This window comes from Passer domesticus, chromosome 1, assembly GCF_036417665.1.
Source record: "Passer domesticus isolate bPasDom1 chromosome 1, bPasDom1.hap1, whole genome shotgun sequence".
In the NCBI taxonomy this organism is placed as follows: Eukaryota; Metazoa; Chordata; class Aves; order Passeriformes; family Passeridae; genus Passer; species Passer domesticus.
The window spans coordinates 120,777,189-120,798,905 of NC_087474.1; the positions used below are offsets into that span (position 1 = coordinate 120,777,189).

The window sequence follows — 21,717 nt, forward strand, 5'->3', positions numbered from 1 at the left end:
AAGAAATTGCACATCTCTGTCCTTTTTGTTCAGTTACTTATGTTCGTCAGCTCATCCAAACATCTCTTTGTAATTCTGAGAAAATGCTTTCTATAGTTTAGTCACCTGCCTCCTATCTTCAGTGGCATGCAAAAATATTTGGAGATTCACAGTTAGATCATGCTTTATTCAGCATAAAACAGGAAACATATTCAAGTGTCAGATCAACTCTGGAATGAAATGTGAGGATAACTGTGGAAGGCAGTCTGTGCTGGCAACATGTCAGGGTAGTGAATCATTGGTGTTTACAGTTAGTACCATTCACATCAGTGCAGCTATAATTTTCTTGCTGTATTAATCAGGACCAACTTGGTGTCTCAGAAGACTTGTGATTCCTTCCTTATTTTAGCTGTTAGTATGTGTAAAATCCTCAAATGTAGTTATGTTAATTTTTCCCACTTAAATTGCCTGTAATTATGCTGTCCATTTCCAGTAAGCCAAGTATGGAAAAGGATGATATAAAAAGGATGGGAAACTACAGACAATGTTATTGTATACAGGTAAGTTTTAAAAATAATGCCAATAGACACAAAAACTTACAAAGTGCAGGTAGAGAAATATTTTGAGGTCTGTCATTCACATGGTTTGCTCAATGATGAGACTTGCATCCTGATGTGAATCCACTAAAAGACTTCACACTCACAACGCTAAAGAGGCAGAAGTAATGCAGCCCTTGTAGGAATAAGTTAATGCTGCATCTAAGGAATGTCAGATTTTCAACCTGGGTTTTAGCCAGGTTCTTGGAAAGAATGCTGAGTATTTAAATTGAAAACAATTGAAGTGATTTTCAGTCTTTGGTTTGCCTTCTGTCCTACATTTAAAACTATGTAATATTTCCACAGAAAAGAGCATCTCTTTCCACTCCAAATAAAATTACAGTTGTCTTCTCAGATAAGAAAAATAGTAATAGTCAGAAATATCTTCATGTCCACTGGCATCAAGGCTAACACTGAGTTGGCTTCAGTTAGACCATAATGAAGAATTTCTGTATTGAAATAGAGCTCCTGACAAGGCCACTGAATTTCCACCACTGGATCCTTTTAAGTGCAAGGTGGTGTGTAGCTGCTCCTATCATGCACAGAGATAGGCACTAGATGGCTGCACCTTGGGTGAAATCGTCCACGCTTTCTCTGATTCTCTATGTGATTTCAGTTCATTTCTCTTCAACATGTACATAGTTATGCAAGCCTTAATCCATGTTAATCTGGACAAATTCACTGGGCCCTGTGTGTAAAAGGTGTTGATGTTGCTGTAAATCTGCAGCACCATGTAAGAGTCTTTTCTGAAAGTAAAGAGGCAATGTCATTACGTGCATGACAACTGCCACTGTGCAAAGACTTATTCATTTTTTGTTTGGTTCAGAGAGAAAGGACAAACAATATTTGAAATGTAAACTTATTAAATAAGGCTTTTCATGTTTCCTGTTAACTTTAGAGAGGTTTCTCATTTTTTATTAATTCCCCCCCCTCTGCCTTTTCTGACATTTCTTATGCAATATTAATATAAACTGTCACCTTTTGGGTGAAAAATAAATGACTTGTGTTGGGCTGGGGCTGCCAATCTCAGAGTCTGATCCTTCATTCTAGAAGAAATAACAAGATAAACACACAGAGGAAAACAAAAAAAAATAACAGATACAGAAAATAAACTTTTAAATGCCTTCTGCAACCTCTCTGTTTCAGAAATTGCTTTTTGCTGCTTGTCTAGTTATGAGACTGACAGTGCTGTTGCAACATCCTTGAAAAGCAAAGCCAAATTAACTTTTAACATAAGGCAAATGGAATGTTGAAAAAGAGCAGAAATGGGGTGTGAAATACAAATACTTTGTAAGGATACTTGGGAAAGAGAAGCATATGTCTTAAATGCAAGCTACTTGAGATTTATCTTGAGAAGTAAGCTCGAGAAGTTTCTCTCAGTTGAATTAATATAATCAGAGCATTTCTAAAGCTTGGAGTGGTATTGTATTGGCTAATATACTCTGACTCATCAGTTTTAGTAGATTTTTGTGAAATATTTTTCTCTTATTTAGCAATTTTCTCTTCTTTTATGGTCATGGACTTTAATTATTTGAGGTTTTTTCCTATCTTTATTTCTGGCTATTGCAATACTTAAATTAAGCTTGCAATCTTATTGCACAAGGAATTTGTGAATCTAGGCATTCATGCAACAGTGACAATTTTTTATTTTTAATTGAAACTGCGTCCCAGTCCTTATATGAAATAAAGTGCTCCTGTCTCAGGGGCAGATATTCAAAACTGCACTTGGTGCATTCTTTTCTCAGTGGAGGTCTAAATGTTGATTACTCCCAACAGCCAGAGCCAGCAGTGAAACCAGAAATATTAATTTCTTAAAAAATATTTATCTTGTTGTTTTATGACAGGACGTTTTTTACCACAGTCCCTTTTAATTTTTTTTTCTTAGCACTATTAGTAAGTGCATGTAAAATAAAGTTTTTTACACATTTGCTTATACAAATTTTCTTACAGAGTGATATTTAACACAAATGCTTTTCACCGTGCTACTCTAATTTGCTCTCACCTTGACATAATGCATTGACAAGCTATTTGAGTAAGGAATTCTGTCCAAAAAAAGAAAGGAAGCTAAATAAGAAAGAGTATGCAGTCAAGTTGATAATTCTTCTAATATAATAGATAATCAGTTTGGTGGGTAACTTTCCAATCTTTATTAAATCACGTTTCATGCTTTCCCTTCTTTTAAAAGATCTCCGCCTGCCTTTAAAACAAATACATCAAAAGTTGAGGGAAAAAAATACAAAAACTGACAAAAATGAGAATGAAAATAACTTTTCTTTCATGTAATTTCTTTGTCCACTTCTGCTGTTGAGTCAGGTGATTTTTCTCTTATTGAAGAGGTGCATAGACAGTTTAAGGAAATGTAGAGTATCCTGTTCTCACTTACCAGGGCCGGTAGGTTGACAACTCCTAACAGCTGGAAATGTAGGGAAGGTTCTCCTCCTTTATGCCATGGGGATGCAGCATGTTCAGAATGAAATCTTCAAAATGGTAACAGTCAAATTTTGCCCAGAGCAACTAAATTTTTTTTGGTAGATGTTAACTTTTCTTCCCAAGGGCTGCAAAAGTGTCCATGTCCCTGAATCAGCCATTGCTAGTCCAGAGCAGCCCAAAAAGCAGATTTGGGGGCTCTGTTTATTTCTTTCTTTTTTACAGGGATAATCCAATTTAATTCCTTTTTGTAATTTATTTTACAGAACTGATTTAGCCATTTTAACTATAATATAAAATACAACAATATCCTCAGGCAGACAGCTAACATGGAAAAAAATCAGCTGCAATTATTTAAATTTGAGAAACTATTTTTAAAAAATGGTCAGAATGAAAAGATAGGATCACTCTTTAACATTGCTATCCATTATCATTATATTTACTCTTATGGGATCTGTTCTTAATTTCCGACAAATAATGTCTCAAAGTTTGGAGAGGTAAAAAACCTTAGTAAGTCCCTAAAGAGATGATCAGTACATTTTTTAGTATCTGTTTGTAACTATACTCATCTCTGATTTCTCTGTAACAGAAAAAAACCACTAAGGCCTCTCCAGAAAGTATTAGAATATTTATTTCCTCAAAAGATTAGTTAGTTTTATTAACATTTTAAAAATATTCCTTATATGGCAAAAAAATAAACAAGTTTCTCAGTAGAGTTCATTAAGAAATAGACACAATTATGGCACTGACTCAGAAGAAACCTGTATTCCGGCTCTTGGCTCTGATTCAAATGAGGGTCTTCAAGACTGTCTTTTAATCAGTCTTCCTATTCTGCCTGAATAGGAAATTAATTTTCTTATTCAGGCAGAATAGAAAAGTGATTCAAGCTTAATGCTGAACCTAATGGAATGAACCTTTCCTTTTCTCTCCAGTCGTCAGACACATCTTTCTAATGGAAATTTAATTGAAAGTAAAATTTATTCTGCAATTATAAGCAGTTTCCCCCATGAGTAAACATACTTTTTGTCAAATCTGAACATCAAAATACTTTCTGTATTTCTGTTTTCTTTTGGTTGCAATTCTGTGTTTACTTAAATGTGTGTATATATAGATATTTGCAATTTCAACTTTTTTTTTACATGTCTTCACAATAAAATTCAGAAAGGTCCAAATAAGATGAGCTATGTACAAACACATGCCTGCATTGATATAATTTATTTATTACTTGAGTAATGAGAATATGTTGGAGAAACTGTATATTTTTTTCACTCTGGAGTGAATCTGTTCCCTGCTGCCTGTAAATGCTATTAGAACCATCACCATAGCAACTAATGGTGATGCTCAAGCAAAGTGTTCTGAAAATTCCAGCTGAAGAAGTAGATCATTATATGCCCTTAGAAAGAAGGATGTATGTTTATGTAGCCAGAACTGATATGTAAAAGGAGAAACAAACAGTAAAACTCTCAGGGCACTGATGCTAGCAAGTGTAAAGGCATGATGTGAGAAATTTTTACAATTGCTTTGGAGTTATTGCATGAGAAAATGCTTTTTATCTTCAGAGAATTTAGGTGCTAGGTTTGAATCTTGATTATGATAGGACAGACTTCTTTTGGCAGAACTGTCTAAACTAGTCAACAAAGAAAACAGGTTTTGTTTATTTTCTAATTTATGTGTTTTGCAGAACTGTTATAATTAATATAAGAAATGTGAATACTTACTTCATTTTAACAGCTGAAATTATTTCCTTGAAAGTCAAGGTCTGTTTTGTGTCTGTAGGATGGTTTTGAACGTCTGACATGAATTGTTGTTCATGTCAAAAACTGCTCACTGGTGTCACTAACATTTACAGTTCCATGGCAAAAATATATGTGCCACTCTCTATATTACATGTAACTTTATAGGTAAATCAGACTTCCAGAAGATTCTTTAGCATCTCCTGAGTAAAAATCATGCCATGAGCGTGAAAGTGGCAAATGTTTGTTTTCTGCTGCAGAGAGCTTTTTAGAATAGAAGAACTCAACTCTTACTACCTATCATAAGTAATGAGGGCCTCCTGCATTGTAGCAGATTTAAATAATAGCCAAAATATAAGTATTTAATGCACTCTTCCTACTTAAAGTGAAAGGACACAAGTAATCAAAAAGAAGTAGTGCTGCTACTGGAACGAGCAGTCTTTCAAAAGAGAAGAGATTACCCCTGCAGAAGGGAAGGCGAAGTCACTATTTAGTGATAAAGAGACATTCTGCCTTAATTTGGAAGGACCTGCCTAATGAGCCATGCTTAGTTCCCATGGACAAATTTATTACTCTCACTTAGCATGGATATCATTATTAATTAGGCAAGCAGGAGTCATACTGTCCTGTCAGCAGAGATGCTGGATTACCCTGAAGCTGGGTGTGAGCCAATGTCTTTCGTCACAGCCCATCCTTCAGCAGGACTACATTCCCTCTAGGGAGAATTAGCATACTGCTAAAAGTTTTGTGTGTGCTTCTCTTCAGAAAGGTTTATTAATTCACAATAAGAACATCAGAGGCAAACAGTACAACTAATCATTATCAGTATGAAAAAGTTCTTAAAAATTCACCATGAAATTGGCTCATGTCCATCACTGACTAGTAAATGAATATAATAACATAGGGTCATAGCAGATTCTTAAATGGGTAGAATGACATTTATATTTTAGTTGAAGTAGTGGTTTGGTGGAAGTTAATTAATGAAGATTCCTGCTTCATCCAGACCTGGTTTTGAGACTCCTGACAAGTTGGTGTTTTTTTTTTTTTTTTGTTTTTTTTTTTTTTGTTTTTTTGTTTTTTTTTTTTAATGTACAGACTTTTGGACAATTCCCAGCTGGATTTGTTAAAAAAAGTGCTTTAAATTCCTGTCTTGTCTTTATAAGGATGTTTGGATAGCTATCTTTTAGCTTTGCCTAGTTTGCTTCAGCTTAGTTTTGTCCAGTTATCTATTGCACAAATTATTTAATTCTATAAACCTTAAATAAAGATTTTTAGTGCTTGAGAAGAAATGCAAAATTAAAGAAAGATCTTGCCAAAAAAGCAGAAAAAGTGTCAGAAGTAGTACTAAGGGGAACCTAGCACAGAACTTTTTTACATGTAGGATGGAAAACTACTAATTAGGAAAGGAATACTTCATATATATGTTAGCAATTTTAGTAAAACTAAAGTATATTATTTAAATGTATTTGACTTACACTTCTCTTATCATGGACCTAATCATAGATGATGATATCAAAATCACAAGTATATACATTAGAGCTAATCACAAATTGAAACTTTATTTGGTTAAATTATTATTTCTGGGGAAATGTTGTATTTTGTTTTCATTCTGAAGAGGAACTTCATATAATGGAAATTCCAATAATAAATGAGTCCATTATGTGTGTTGTTTGCCACAGTATAATGTAGTAGATGAAATATTCTAAACTTTTTATATGCAAAACACTGAGGGGAGATATTACCTTACTACTGATTAGGTGTTTCCTAAAACAAAGCATGCTCTCATTTTCATACGTAAGTAGCAAAAACTTGGGTAATTATTGTAGATCCCATTTAGCTTTTTTCCCATCATCTGGGCTTGATGTAATGCTTAGTAGAATCTAGTATAATTCTTACTAGCAGTGTTGATAATAAAATACATAAGTTTTTATTTAATCACTTAAAAGCCTCCAGAGATTTTTGCAATTTTCAAGCGCTTTTTAACAGAGATCAATCTCAATGAAACTCCTAACATTTTCTTTTTCACAGGCTATGCAATAACTCTTCACTTTTTCCTAGACAGCATATTCTTGTCAATAGGAGACAAAAAAAGCTCATACTACTGGAAGAGTCTGAGTATAATTTAAAAGCATCAAATTTTAGCTGTGCCCAGCTAAATAGAGATAAGCATTCTGGAACTGAGCCATGCACTAAGCTCTGTCCCCTCTGAAAACAGGGGTTATATTAAAGCCAATGATTTGTGTGATCCCATGTAGTTGTGTTTCAGAAAAGCTTTAAGCTGCATTACTAATAATTACTTATTCTCTACTAACTGTAGACATGAATAGGTAAAGATGAGTCCAAAATATTTTTAGTTTCTTCTGTGGTTGTAGTTAGGAAGGATTAAAACCTTCCCCAGGAGATACATGTACCTTTTACATGAATCTTGCCACACTCCATGCTGAATAGGTCCTTTGGGTTGTGGGCTAACAGGCCCGTTCAATCAGGTTTAGCTCTGGAGGCACAGTCAGTTCAAGATCCCATTTAAGATTTGTTAGACAAGAAGTGCTACTTCTAAAAGAAGTAGCTTTTCTGCCCTGGAAGAGTGAGGGTTTTCCAGAGCTTTTGCTCATGCAGAATTGAGATTGTTCAGCCTGGAAGAGAGAAGGCTTCAGGGTGAACTCACTGCAGCCTTTCAGTATCTAAGAGGATCCTGTGAGAAAGATGAAGAGGGACTCTTTTCAAGAGCATGTAGTGACAAAACAAGGCAGAATGGCTTCAAACTGACAGAGAGTAGGTTTAGATTAGATATTAGGAAGAAATTCTTTATTGTGGCAGTAGTGAAGGCACTGGAACAAGTTGCCCAGAGAAGTTATGGATGTCCTGTCCCTGGAAGTATTCAAGGCCAGACTGGATGAGCTCTGAGTCAAGTGAAAGGTTTCACTGCCCATGGCCATAATGGGTTGGAGCTGGATGATCTTTAAGGTCCCTTCAAGCCCAAGCCACTCTATGATGCTGTGTTTTGTTGCTACACATATCCACAAGGTTAAACATTTGTCACAGCGCTGCTGCTCTGTGTGCTTTGAGGCTGTGTGCAATGGAGCATAGATGCCATTAGCAACAACCTGGATATTATAACCTCTGTTTTGAATGCTGGTCAGGACATATTGTGAACACAATTGACACTTCAGTTTTAGTAGAAGGGCCTGAATGAAAAGGAAGAAAAAAAAAGGGGGGAAAGAGATACTAAAAGAAGACAAAAAGTTTTTCTGATAGGACATAGACTATTATTTAGCTACACTTAACTGGTTCAAATACATATCCTTGTGAGTATTTGGAAGAAAAATCTGGAACAAGATTTTTTTTTTTTTTTTTTTGGAAATGCTGTCTGTTAAGTTCAAACATGTTCATGCTGATTTTTTCATATATGACTAAGCACTGTACAGCTACTAAGCTTAGCACTTGATGGAAGTAAGGAAGGAGACTTTTCCACAGTGACTGGTCATTTTAAAATCATAGCAACTTGTTTTTTCATGGTGATTGAAAAGAGAGGATATGATGCTTCCATAGCCAATTATTCTAGAAATTGTAAATCATTGCTTCAACCAGAAGCATTCATGAATGCATGCTGTATTGGCTTCTGTGAGCAGGTTGGTCACATTTCTACTGAATGAACGGAAACGGGAAAGTTGTGCTTGCTCTCCCCTTGCCTACTTGTATAACTGAGAGTGATAGTTTCAGACAGGTTCCTGTTTTATATATTTTGTTCCCAATCAGCTTTAGGTTGCTGGTTCTCTGCCCCAGGGAGAGCTGAGTTGAACAATGTAAGCTGCCCTTCCAGCTTGTATCAGCTGGTTGTGCTCCCCTTGGTCTATTCAAGTTGTGTATAACCAGAAGGCAATACTGTCCCGTGAGTCTCCTTTGCTGAACTTAACTCTGCCCTTTGCTATTAGGTAACTTTGTGAAAATTGCATGCAGGCTACTTATACCCAAATCTCCAGATGTATTGGCAAAGACAGCTGGTGAGCTTGTGACTTGGGACAACTTCTTAGATGTAGCAGGGACTAAATTAATTAAAGCTGTTTCTGCAAACCTATTTTTCACAAGAACAAATTACATGCCAGAGTTTTAGCATAAAGCATCCTCTTTATTATATAAATAAAGTCTAAAAAATAATTGAAAACATTTTAATGAATGGATTTCTTAATCAACTTGCTTATTCTTTGGTTTAATACCAATTACAAATACTAGCAATCATTAATTATTAAATATTTATAACCCGATGTCTATTACGTGATGTTACATTGAAAGTAAAGCCAAAAGTAATTTTCTCCTCCAGGACCAAAGCCAGCAACCTAACCATGGACAGCCACTATAATCTCTACCTGCAGTATCCATTTAAAGACTAATTTTATGTTAGATTTTTGTAAACCTGCAGAAATATGAACTTGTTTTCTCTAGCCTCTATAAAGAAAATGGAACATGTGGACTTTTCGTACTCCTTAAAATAAAAATATTCCTTTGACCAACCTTCCAGAATAGGGTGTATAAGTCAAATAGGTCAGAGAAGCTGATATTTGTGTTTCTCATATGATTAGAAAGTGGAAAACTTTCATAGAATGTATCTAATCTAAAGTGTATAGCTGATAACATTTTTGAAAAGTGATTTCTTAAAATATTTAAAGTTACTGCCTGAGATATGCTGTTCTGTACCATTCTGAATATAGGCATCCTTTTTAAAATTCATTGAAGTGTCAATGTTTAGACCAAACCTCTGATTCTCAGTTCCTCAGCGACTGTGGTTATTCTTGTAATTTAAAATGCCATTTAAAAATGCTGGGTTTGACACATAAATGTTTGCAATTAAAAATATTAATTGATGTATGCCAGATTATATAACTTCAGGTTTTCATCAGGACAGTGATCTACTGGACCGTCGGAAACATTGCTTCAGTGTGCAGTCTGAATCTGGAGAAGATCTTTACTTTTCTGTGGAGCTAGAGTCTGACCTAACACTATGGGAAAAAGCCTTCCAAACTGCAACTTTTTTAGAAGTGGAACGGATACAGGTGAGAACAACTGCCTTGTTGATCACGTTTTGGTACATCAACAAATTAGGCCCATATGAAATAATGATGCAATTTAAGATATTATATGACCTTCTGCAGCTCTCAAGTTGTTACTCTTTTATGTAAGTAATTGTTTTTGCTGTTCCAAAAAGCTTGCAAGCTAGCCTTCAGAAGGGGTCACCTGAAATACAATCGTTGAGTTATTGTGACTACGTGATACATATTTGTTAACTGAAGTTCACGGACAGACAAGAAAAAGCAATCTATGGATCAGGGACAAAATGCAAGTGTTTAGATATTCTTACTCACTTACATGCTACCTTATTTGTTACTGAAGAACCTTGCAGGAATTAATAGTCCTTGTAATACCAGGAATGCGAGTGTACTGAGGGAAGTACTCACTGGATAAAAACAAGAACAAAAGTTGTACCTCTGACGTATTATTCTTTCTTCACGTATTTCCTGTTCCCTGTGTATTTACTCTATTGTCAGGTGACAGTGCATGCAGAGATGGACAGCATTCAAATACAGATTACTAGTGACTTTTTATAGCAAAATTACATATCAGAGTGTTTAAAGATAACTTCTCACATGAACAAAAAGTCATGACTTTTTGACATAAAAAAGGAGAAAAAAGCCACCCACCACAATTGTAATTCACCTAATCCCAATTTTAATATTGATTTTCTAATAATGTAATATACATATGGTTAGAACAGCTTTAGCAGCTTTAGTTGATGTTGGCAGGAGTTACACACACCTACCCAAGCCATATTAGCATATTAAGCTGTGCAAGTATTGGCTCATACATTTTCTGTGTCCTCCTGGGAATGCCATGTTTTTATTCAGACAAACTGTTAGTTAGTTATATATTAGCCCTTTTCTGACCTGCAAACCACCACATGCAGATGCACTGAATTGGTATGTACTAATAAAGATCCAATATGCAAAAACTACACTGCTGTCAGTTTTAACTCACAGTACTTATGTTGCGAGGAGTCAGGGGAGGTTTTGCTTTCCGCTTTTAAATTCATATATGCTGTTACCTTTCATAGAAACTATTCTTGTCTTTTAAGCTACTTGCATGCTGGAAAATCTAAGACTAGGTTTTCTGTGTAAAACTTGCAATAATGTATGTCCTCTTCACTAAATATTTGAGAGTTGTTGTCTTATATAATTCACTGCAACATACTTTGTAGTAGCACTGCTGTGCCATCAGTAAAAGAATATATGACATTTTTCTTGAATAACTTTTATCTCAGAAGCCACTTCATATTTGTTCTACTTTCAGATTGATTCATACTATAGCATTTCTGGTTTAGATTTTTCTTTTGAATTTTAGAATTGTATTTATTCAAAATTGCCTTCAGGCTTCTCCAAAATAGTTTCCTTTATAATCTTAATCTCAGATTCGTCTTAATCATTTTACCTTTTTTTTGTCTCTCCTGATGTTCATGGTAGCAATTAAGAACTCAAAGTAATGATTTCCTGATTGATTGGATGATTGATTGATTATAGATCTGTGAAAGTGGATAAACAGGCTTCTTATAATAGAACATTATTGTGGAACTCACACTCATTATTTCACCTTTTTTTTCTTTATTTTCTATATCTTGATTTGGAAAAAAATTAGAATATTTTAAATATAACTGGGTTTGGCCTCATTTTTCCTTTAGCAATCCATTACTGCTTTCATCTACCAACCTGCAGATGCAGAAAAAGTCTGATGGTATACTTTGTTTCTAACAAGTTCTTTCATTGCTCTGTGAGGAAAAAAAAAAACAACAAAAAAGTGACATGTTCAAAATTAAGGTATCAATGGTATATTTTTACTAAAATTTTGCATTATACAATCATGTTGATATGAATATACATATTTAAAGTGAGTGCTAATCCAGTAGGTTTGTCTTACTATATAATAATATAACTTTGAAAATATACCTTCAGTTTAAAACTACTATTTAAAAATATTCAACTGTGTTGTGAACTCCATAATCATGCCATGAGTAACTCTTACTCTATGGCTATAACCTCCAGAAGAGGTTAATCAGGGGCCAATTCTAATCCAACTCCAAAGAATATATAACAAATTCAAATATTATTTAAATGCATTGCTATAAATATATAATGAATTCTGTTTCAACCTAATTTATAGCTTCTGCTGGGGTATATCTAAACCAAAAATTGAACAGTTAGTTTTTCTTAGAAAATAAATATATTAGAATAGGAATAGTCAAATTGATAATTTAGCAATGACATGGTACAATGTTACAGTGGTGTCATTTCAGTGTGTTACAGTCACTCTTTAATTAGTTTTGTAATGTAGCAAATGTATCCATTTCCATAATTACCTATTTTAAAAAATTACTTGAAATGAAAATCCTTTTTCCTTACTCTCTCACAGCATTGTTGTACAAAGAATCTGAGACTATTATAACTTGCATAATGATGAGCAATTATATATATGCCTGTCACATTCCCTTTGTGTTCCTGCTACTTTAAGCTAATATCTTCACCTCTTGCATCATGAATTTTTTTCTTGCTGTCCTTGCTTGTATTGTAGTTGTTTGTTCTCTAATGTAAGGATTATTATGTAAGCTGTTTTATGTTGCAGTACTATAACATATGTTTTTATTGAAGTTGAATCTGAGTTTAATTCTTCAGTTTAAAAGTCTGAATTAGGTATTAGATTTATGGTTAATTTTCTTTCAGCTTCAGAGATGGCTTACATGAAGTTCACAATATATTGTTCTTTCCATAATTTAAACTGTGCATGTTGAGGGAATAGTTTTTAAGGAACAACTTCGAGTTGTCTCCTTCAGCCTCTGCCTGACCCATTGAATTATTAATAAACCAAAGTTAACATTTTGTATTCTGTGGAAGAACAGCAAATGACTGCTGAAGTGTATTCTGCTTCTTTTGGGAAGGGGATGCTTCAGTTCTCACGAGGTTTTCATGAGTTCTTGTGAGAAATCAGCAACCAAAGCCAAATATCCACAGTATATATTATTCATAGTCACTTTTAAAGTTTTAAAAAGTTAACTGTATACAAAATCTTAAATTATCTTGTACCTTGATAGCAATTTTTGCCTTTCTGTTTTCTCCAAATATCTGAATTAAAAGGCAACCTAAAGAAAATTAATATGAGAAAAAGTCTTACAAGAGTTAACTAGTGTCTGAAAGTTCACATCCCTACTCTGACTTGTCACCAGAATCATATACAAGTGGATAAAACACTTGCAAAAACCAAGGGCCATTCTTCCCCAAGGAAACTAAATCCTCACTGTCCAGAGATCTTTTTTGTTATTTTCACATTTTTTCTTCTCTAAATTGTTTTGGACATCATAGTCTGAGGGCGTAGAATGGTCTTTTATATAAGTAAAGAACAATAAATAATCAGCTGCTACTAGTGATCCGCAGTTTCTTCCTGCAAAGAGCTACACTGAGCTGAACTAGATAATACAAATTGAGCACAAACTGAGCACTGCATTTTGTAGAAATACCTTTCAGTCTTGGAAGTAGGTTGCTTTTTCAGAACAGCCTTGAACCAAGGCTGGTATGTCCTGTTTCTCATAAATCTTAAGTTCCCAGTGAGGCTAATTAGCCAGTCCAAGTTCTGGGCTGAAAAGAAGAGGGAGCAGTGTCAGCTCAGCATGGGGCTGCAGTGCACACTGTGGGTTGGCCTCTGGTGTTGGGGTGGGAGGTTAGAGAACTTTAGATGGCAATATGTATTTTAAATCTGACACACGTTTCCCATGCCAAATTTAATTTCCTAAAGGCTCTAAGTCTGTTCCAGATCTTTAACATTTACAAATAAAAATGTGATTTGCATCTTGTAAGATGTTTGCAAGATAATTCCAGATAAAAAGTACATTTTTTGCTTTGTAAAACTTGAAAAGTTTTGCATATGTGATTTAACTAACTATAATGAAATATAATATTTTACATTTTTTCTTGTACTAATGAGATAATACCAAAGGCAATATCGTCTTTTTTTCAGCACTGATTTACAATCAAATTTTACACATTCGTAACAGTCTCATGGTGTAGCTGATCAAAGGGGAAAAAAATTAAAAGCCACATTTATTTGTTAATATAAGCACTAAGTATGAAGTTTTCAATTTTCCTTCATTGCATTTTCTACTTAGAAGATGTTAATGCACCTTTCAGCTTGTTGTGTTCTAAGGAAGACCATTAAGAATCCAAACATCCCCCCAAAGAATATATATGTAAAGGCATCTGATTTATCTTCATACTCAAAATGCCAAAAATAATCATAGGTTCCTTTGTAGTACTTACAATTTCTAGCCCACATTTTTCCCACATTTGCAATTTATATTCTGATTTTGCTGCCACATTATAGGTCATGGAAGTCTTTGTTCTCATTTCATAATTATGGCAGCTACAGCAATATTTGAAGAGTGTAGCTCTATAATCTGAAGGGCAAAATGTCTATAAAATAAGAATAATTTCTTTAAAGAACTTGCATCTGATTTGGAAATGTTTTAATTCTTTTTTCTGTATTTTGTGATGAAAAAGACAAGTCTGTCATTTTGTACCTGCAGTCCTCCTTCAAGCACAGCAGTAGTTTTGATTCTAAAAATTACACTTATAAATGTCTCACAATGTGTAATCAAGTGTGATGTTATGGAAATAAATAAAAGCATATATTTAGAGACAGTGGAACGATAAAGTCTTTCAGAATTCCAAGGTTTCTCACAGAAAACTTTGACACATATTGGTCCAATATCAGAAAAAAAAATCCAGATAATTCCATTAGCTGCTAAATGGTATGAAATACTAGCTTTTTCCCTGAGATTTAGGACATCAGAAAACCACAAGAAACAGTGTACTAAAGAGATACTTTATATATGGGGTTTTTTTTCCTTGATAAGATAAAAGGAATATATTAATCTTAAAAGTTGTTGCGTATGAAAAACAAATAAGGAGGTTTGAAAATAATAAATTTTTCCTTTAAGAAAATGTTATTACTAAGCCACTGAGGCAATTTTGAGCCTTTCATTTTTTTTCTAATGGAAGCAAAGCCTGTTTTCATAAGTCTTAGACAACTTCATCACTGATAAAAATCCTTTTATTTGAAATAAAAAAAAAAATTGACATATTTACACACAAACTACTTCTTCCTGATAATAATTTTGAGGTACATAAACATTAGAATAAAGTCTCAGAAAGAGTGGTCCTAGAAAAGCATTTAAGAAATGTCTTCTGTGGTAACTACCCTTTCTGATTTTTCTTTTACAGTGCAAGACGTATGCCTGTGTTTTAGAGAGTCATCTTATGGGACTTACCATTGACTTCAGCATGGGCTTTGTCTGTTTTGATGCTGCCACAAAGGTAAAGTTCTAAGAAATTTTTTCATCACACTGTTATTATTCCTCGTTATTTCTAATATTTTGAGATAAGTAGTAAATCCTTCAAATGTCCTTCTCTTTGTTATAGTAAGAGATTATCTCTTGTCAAATGTCTCACGCTTTAGTTTAAATTCGAGACTGATTTCTAATTTTGTGAGAAATAGTATTCTGTTATTTGCTTGTTATTGAAAAATCAATACTGATACCAATCTGAAACAAGCATCAGATCTTTATTCTTTAATTTCACATGAAAGCCCACACTCATTCAGCTTGATGGTTTGTTTTGCTGGTGTGTCCTTAGTTTTGAGAAAAGATAATTTTCTTCGTTTCAGTTTCATCTGTGATCTTGAAAATAATCTTCCATTCTCTTCTCTTGCTTCATGGGAAGGAGTATGTGCTATTACAGCAATTCCACAATTCCCAGTTTATATTTTAACTATTATTGTTCAGATATCTGCAAAAAGAAAAGCCAACCATAGTCTATATGTCTCACCCATTAGCTTTTCCTGTCAGTCTTATAAAAACTCAGTAGAACTTATCAAAGAGTTTGCTTTACCAAGCAAATAGGATGGAATCAACTTCTATACTGTGCTATCGCACATCCAAGGCTCAGTAAAACCATTGAGACCCTGAGTATGTCATATGTTGGCATTTGCACTAATTGCTGGCAAATCCTACAATGTGCTCAGGCTTTACTCCTGCTACTTGACTCTGCTAGTGGTAGAATCTTTCTTCGGAGCGAAACAGTGAAATCTTTCTTCTGAGTTCCACTTCTCTTCAATAGCTATTTTCCTTTGAGATGCTGCAACTTTGCCACCACCAACTGCTGAAAATGCCCTTTTGTGTCCAGAATTTGTTCCTATGCTCTCTTGTAAGTCAAGCCTTCCCACCTCGTTACTCCACTAATCCAAACCCTATTATTTTTCCCACTCCATTCTATTTGTTTGCACAAAGTGATGAATTTTAAATTCAAACACTTATGTAACCTTGTTTCTTTATGTTAAGCAAATAGTCTTGTATAATTCATCAGTGAAATGTGACTATCAGTTTAGAAGGCATTATACTAAAATATCAGTACAACAGAATTAAATGCAGTAGGTCAGTAGAAAAAAAAAGTGTGGCTATCCCCTACCCTCCAATATTTTTATATATATATATAAAAGTATAGTAAAGAATTTCTTTTGTATATCTAACCTTTCAGTTTGAACCCATTCCTTCTTGTATTATATGTATGGTATTGTATACTAGAACAAAGCATTACATCATGAATTAAAAAAAAGGATATTTTGTTAGGTTATCAGACGTTAGGCAGTGTGAGATAAGGATGACAATTGCATTAGAAAAGAAAAGAAAAAATACAATAGAAAGCAACATAATCCAAGTGACTGCTGCAATTCAAATTATCAAACAAGCCATAAGGTGAAATGTCTGAAATCTAAGTGTGTACACCATGTTTTAGTGGGTGCTCAAATAGGGAAAACATTGCCTAGTCTCCATCAGTTTATGGAGAGACAAAGTTTATAGTGCTCTTAGCCAAAAATTTATTCAGATATCATTATTATGATGATGACAAGTGTAAGTTGTGTCTATGCTGGCAATGTTCTTCAACAATATTGCTAATCTCATATATACTGAAATGAAAACACTTAAGCTAAAAATGTTATTTTCCACCTTATGACGTTAATATGAAGCAAACTCTGCTTTCAAAAAAAAAAAGGAAAAAACAATGAGGACAAGGAAAACATTAGTATGATTTTAACTAAATCATTCATATCTGAGTAGTATTTACGTGTGCATTTGTGAACTAAGGATATACAAAAGTCCTAGCAAGTGTCCTGTGAATTAACATACTCAGTATTAAAGACAAAAACATTATTAAAAAGGTCTTACCATTCATGAAATCAATATTTACATATAATTATTTATAATTTCTAGGATTTTTTTTGCAATTGGTATTTGAAAAATCGGTACAAGCTATTATCTTTTCACTTCCAATGACAGGGTATCCACAGCTCCGTGGGGCACCCTGTTCCACTGTCTCACCACCCTGATCCTCTAAGATTTCTTTCTTATGTCCAATCTGAACTCTACCTTCTTCTGTTTTAAAAACATTGTCCCTAGTCCTGTCACTGTAGGCATTGGTAGAAGCTCTTTCTCCATTTTTGTATAAGCCTCCTTTAAGTACTGAAAAACAGCAATAAGATCTCCTTGGAGCCTTCTCTTCTCCAGGTTCAACAGCCCCAAATCTTTCAGCCTGCCTTCATGAAAGAGATGCTCCAACCCTCTGATCATAGTGGTCCTTCTCCTGTACATGTTCTCTTCTGTTATTTTGCTGCTGCTCATACCAAATTCAACCACTCCTTTTTGGGTAAAGATTAACTTAAAGCCATACTTCATAGACTTCAGAGTTCAGTGTCAGATTGAACTGTTCTTTCTGTATTTCTCTCAGAATAGCTCAGAGAATAACCCTGCAGATGCAAGATATATTTTCATGAATTCACAGAATGTCTTGGACAAGTACCTGGAGGAGAAATCTGCTGAATATCATTAATTTTTTTAAAATTCTTATTTATTTATGACATTTTCATGTTTTGGAAGCAAAATAGTTTCTGAAAAGTCTTGTCTAATATTTTGTTGCAGTGGTATCTCCAGTAAATCTTCAGGCAGTGTCAGTCTTATACTTAATACTGTGCTCATGATATTTTAAGTTTTCTTTCTTAATTACTAATGAATTGACTGTGGATTGTCTTTATAAGTGCATAATTACGAATAAACTGAAATGAAGGAAGCCAACTCATTATTTTAGCAGTTATTCAGTTATTCAAATGTTCCAGTTATTCAAGCAGTGCAATAATATTTAAATTCTTTCTTCTTCTCACATTTCCAGTAAGTGAATAGATTTTGTCCAACATGCCCTGACAAATTGCAGTCAAAATTTCACAAATTTTCTAAACCCCAAACACCCCAGTCTTCATGAACAAGTGTATAGGGGATAATGGCTCTCATTATGTTTATGATTTCCAGACAAAAGCCTTACAACCCTATGTAGGCTGGTTTCCTTGTTTGCTATAATTTAATCCTTAAATAATACTTAACTATGTAAATTGAAATTAGTAGTTAAAAACTGTGATCTGTGCTAAATGTATTTCAAGTCAAACATAATAATTAGATAAAAACATTGTTTCTGTTTCTGCACAGACATATGATAAATATGAGTACACAAAGTATTAAACTGTGTTATTCAGAAAGAATCTGTGCTGTGATGTGATTATAACAGCACTGGCATAAATCATAGCTGTTTCTGCTGCATATTTCTCTGCTTTCTCATATTCATTTTCTGACTGATAACTCATAGAGTCAACAGTAGTTTGTCATTTGGAGTATTTCATATGATACTTTATAAAAAGCCATTGCAATTTCCTGAAAGGAGAGTGAACAGCTTTTAAGACTACCTGGTTAAATCTGATTATGTCGACATTTCAGAAGATGTCTTACTTCTCAATTCAGGTAAAAATTCTACCATATAGAATTTTGGCCACAAAGTAATTTTTCTCCTTGCACCTTGAAAAGTAATGGCAAATATATTTATGCCCCTGTTCTTCTGTAGCACTTTTAAGAGCCAAAGCTCCAGTGCAAGGTGTCATCTTTTATTAGCAATGTATGGTTTGAAAGCAAACTGTGACACATAGCCCAAGCCAACACTGGCACGTGTTTGATTATGATTATTTTCGTGATGTAGTCCTTCATTTGTGGTAGCTATAAACCTGGTGTCAAAAAGCCACCTGCTTCCTCTGTTGGCATACAGAGAAATGTAATTCTAACCAATAGGGAGTTTCCTCAGGGGATCTCTTCCACTGGGGTCTTCTTCCAAAAAATGCCCACCAGCTTTAACCAATTTTATATGTTTTATTTGAAATACAGGATGTCAGCTAGAATCCCCTCACTGAACTTCCCTCTTTCTTCATTGCTGGTATTCTGTGAAAAGTGAATTTAGCTAATCTTTGTGAATACCCTTTAGATATTTTATTTTCTTTCCTGCCTTAACCACATTTTCCTGATTCTGCTTAGTTACTCCTTGCACTACAAGGTGCCTTTGTATACAGCATCTACTCCAGAAGTAATTTTTCACTAAAGATGTTCCATATGCTAAATATTTTTTTTACTTGGTTTTAAAATATGAAAAATGTGAAAAGATGCAAAAGGTTCTGTGGCAGCTCTTAGAAATTATATACCGAATTTTATCCTAGGCCATTTTTGCAGTATTGTGCATCAGTGTTTACGGGAGAAAGTATTTTTCTCAAGTCCCGCCCAACTACATCCCAGTACTTGTGTCCTAATTTGTCGAACATTAGCTAATATATAGACATCAATGTTTTAATGAACAAATGTAACTCTCTCATGGGCAATTTCTGTTAGGTACGGACGTACATGGATACTGTGATGAACATTTATAAATAAGGTTTGCAGCCACAACAACCACCTTATGAATTAAGTATGGAGACTGATATATTAAAGAGAATAACAAGACATGTACAGAACTGAATCTAACTACTATTTTGAAAGTGATCCAATGTATAAAACTACTTACTCAAGTGCCATTTAGTAACTGATTCTTAATGTGCTTCCATAAAAATGTATGGGGCGATATACATGGAAATATATATATTATATATATTTCTGGTTTACTGACATATTCATTAAAATTGTTTTCTATAATGTGCATATTTTCATCATCAATTCTATGTAATAATATATGTCTGTTTTGAATATACATTGCCATATACCTACCTGAGCAAAGTGCTGTGTCTGTAGTCCATCATATTTACTGCTCATTAAAACAGCAGTCAAAAATATATATTTGTCAGAAGAAAAAAAAAAAGTGTCCCTTGTAGGATTGAAAATAAATTAAGCTGCTGCTGAATTATATGGTGCTGCTAGAACAAAGTAAGAAAAGGCTCCATAATGGCCCACAAGGTACCTATCAACAAACCTCAGTGTACCTTCTTGTGCTCTCTTGCAGAAACCTTCACCAAAAAAAGAGAATATACCAGGAACACTTAGTAGAATTGCAAATACCTTTACTTTGGTTTCCGTACCAAAAGACTACTAAATCACACAGATCAGTATTTCTCTTAATTTCTTTAGGAGCAATCTCCCATGTTTTCTAGGGATACCTATCTTGTCTGTCTCTTCATGCAACTAATACATATACAGCATATTGAAATAAAACAGCATATATAACTTCTTAATAGTCAAATTACAGTAGTGGGAAAGGCAGAAAAAAAACAGGCTCACTGGAACATGGAGATTTAATGATGTAACTCTTGTGAAAATATATTTATTCCATGCTTCCAAGGTTTAAATGTTGAACAAATAGCTACTATAACTGTAATATAAGCCATCAGCATGCTTCGTACAGTTTTATGTTCTGTGACTAGAAACAAATGTTAGTAGGTTGTCCATCAGCACCAAGCAAATACAGTGTAGTCTTTTAGCACTTTATGTAATTTCAGTAATGGACAAGAACAGCTATTTTATAAGAGCCGACTTTCATGCTTTTTTCCTTTGTCTCATTTTTGTTCTTTATCCTCTGTGTCCTCCCCTGTCTTTCCCTTTACAGTTATAAAGCTCCAGCAGCTGACAAAGGAAATTGCCTTGGACCATAATTCTTTTGCAGTAAGACACTCTCCAGAGATCAGTAACACAGTAGAACTGAGCATGAACAAGATCTTAATCCTACTCAGTTCCCTACTGCTGCTATAACTCTGGACAAAGTGTCACTTGGCAAGAATGAAATCTTTCTCAATTAGCTATGAGACAAACAGACAAATTAAGGTGTATCCCAGGTGCCTGAAGACTCAATTACTTTTATTCTTAGAAACAAGGACCTGGAGGGCTTAAGCTCTTGATTTGGTTTGACTTGTAGGAGTATCATGTGTTTTAGTTAGACGACAAACAGCATTAGCTTGAAAGATGCCCATTGAAGTTTAGCATAATTCTGTAACATACACCACACATCAAAATTTGCCTTAAAAATCAAAAGGAAGAGTAATCCAAACGGTCAGAGTATCAAGAAAAAAGGAGGCAGTGTTGGAAACAGCTATAAATTTTTGAAGGCGTGATGGAGAAGACAAAAAAGGAATTTGATGAAACTAGAACTTGAAAGTGACCTCTGACATCCTATCCTTAATAAAGATGGTTTCTTTGTTTACTCCACTATTTACAGGTGATCTGGGATGTAGCTGTCTAATCAATATAAAACACTGACAGACTTAGGTTTTTTCCAAGCATCCTACTGAAGGCCAAACTTCTTTTGCTATTATAGAAAACCTGTGTTTTTCATGCCAATGGAATGGCATTATACTTATCATTTCCATAGATCATACATGTAGACAAGATGCACTTCATAAAATCATAGGATATCCTGACTTGGAAGGGACACATAAGAATCATCAAAGTCCAGCTCCTGGTCCTGCACAGTACAGCCCCAAGAATCACACTCTGTGCCTGAGAGCACTGCACAACTTGAGCTCTGTCAGGCTTGGTGCTGTGACCACTTCCC

General features: G+C 34.3%; 1 protein-coding gene across 8 annotated transcripts in view; it reads left to right on the top strand.

Annotated features, from left to right (window-relative positions):
• The window catches only part of SNTG1 (syntrophin gamma 1), a 315,524-nt gene that overhangs the window by 273,334 nt on the left and 20,473 nt on the right, over positions 1-21,717 (top strand). For 7 of the 8 annotated variants that reach the window (XM_064386038.1, XM_064386030.1, XM_064386056.1 and 4 more), the window contains 2 exons: positions 9,631-9,783; positions 15,046-15,138. In XM_064386038.1, the coding sequence (XP_064242108.1) occupies positions 9,631-9,783; positions 15,046-15,138 (246 nt within the window). Of the gene's footprint in view, positions 1-9,619; positions 9,784-15,045; positions 15,139-21,717 lie in introns of those variants that run through there. The other variant, XR_010346377.1, reaches the window with a different exon arrangement.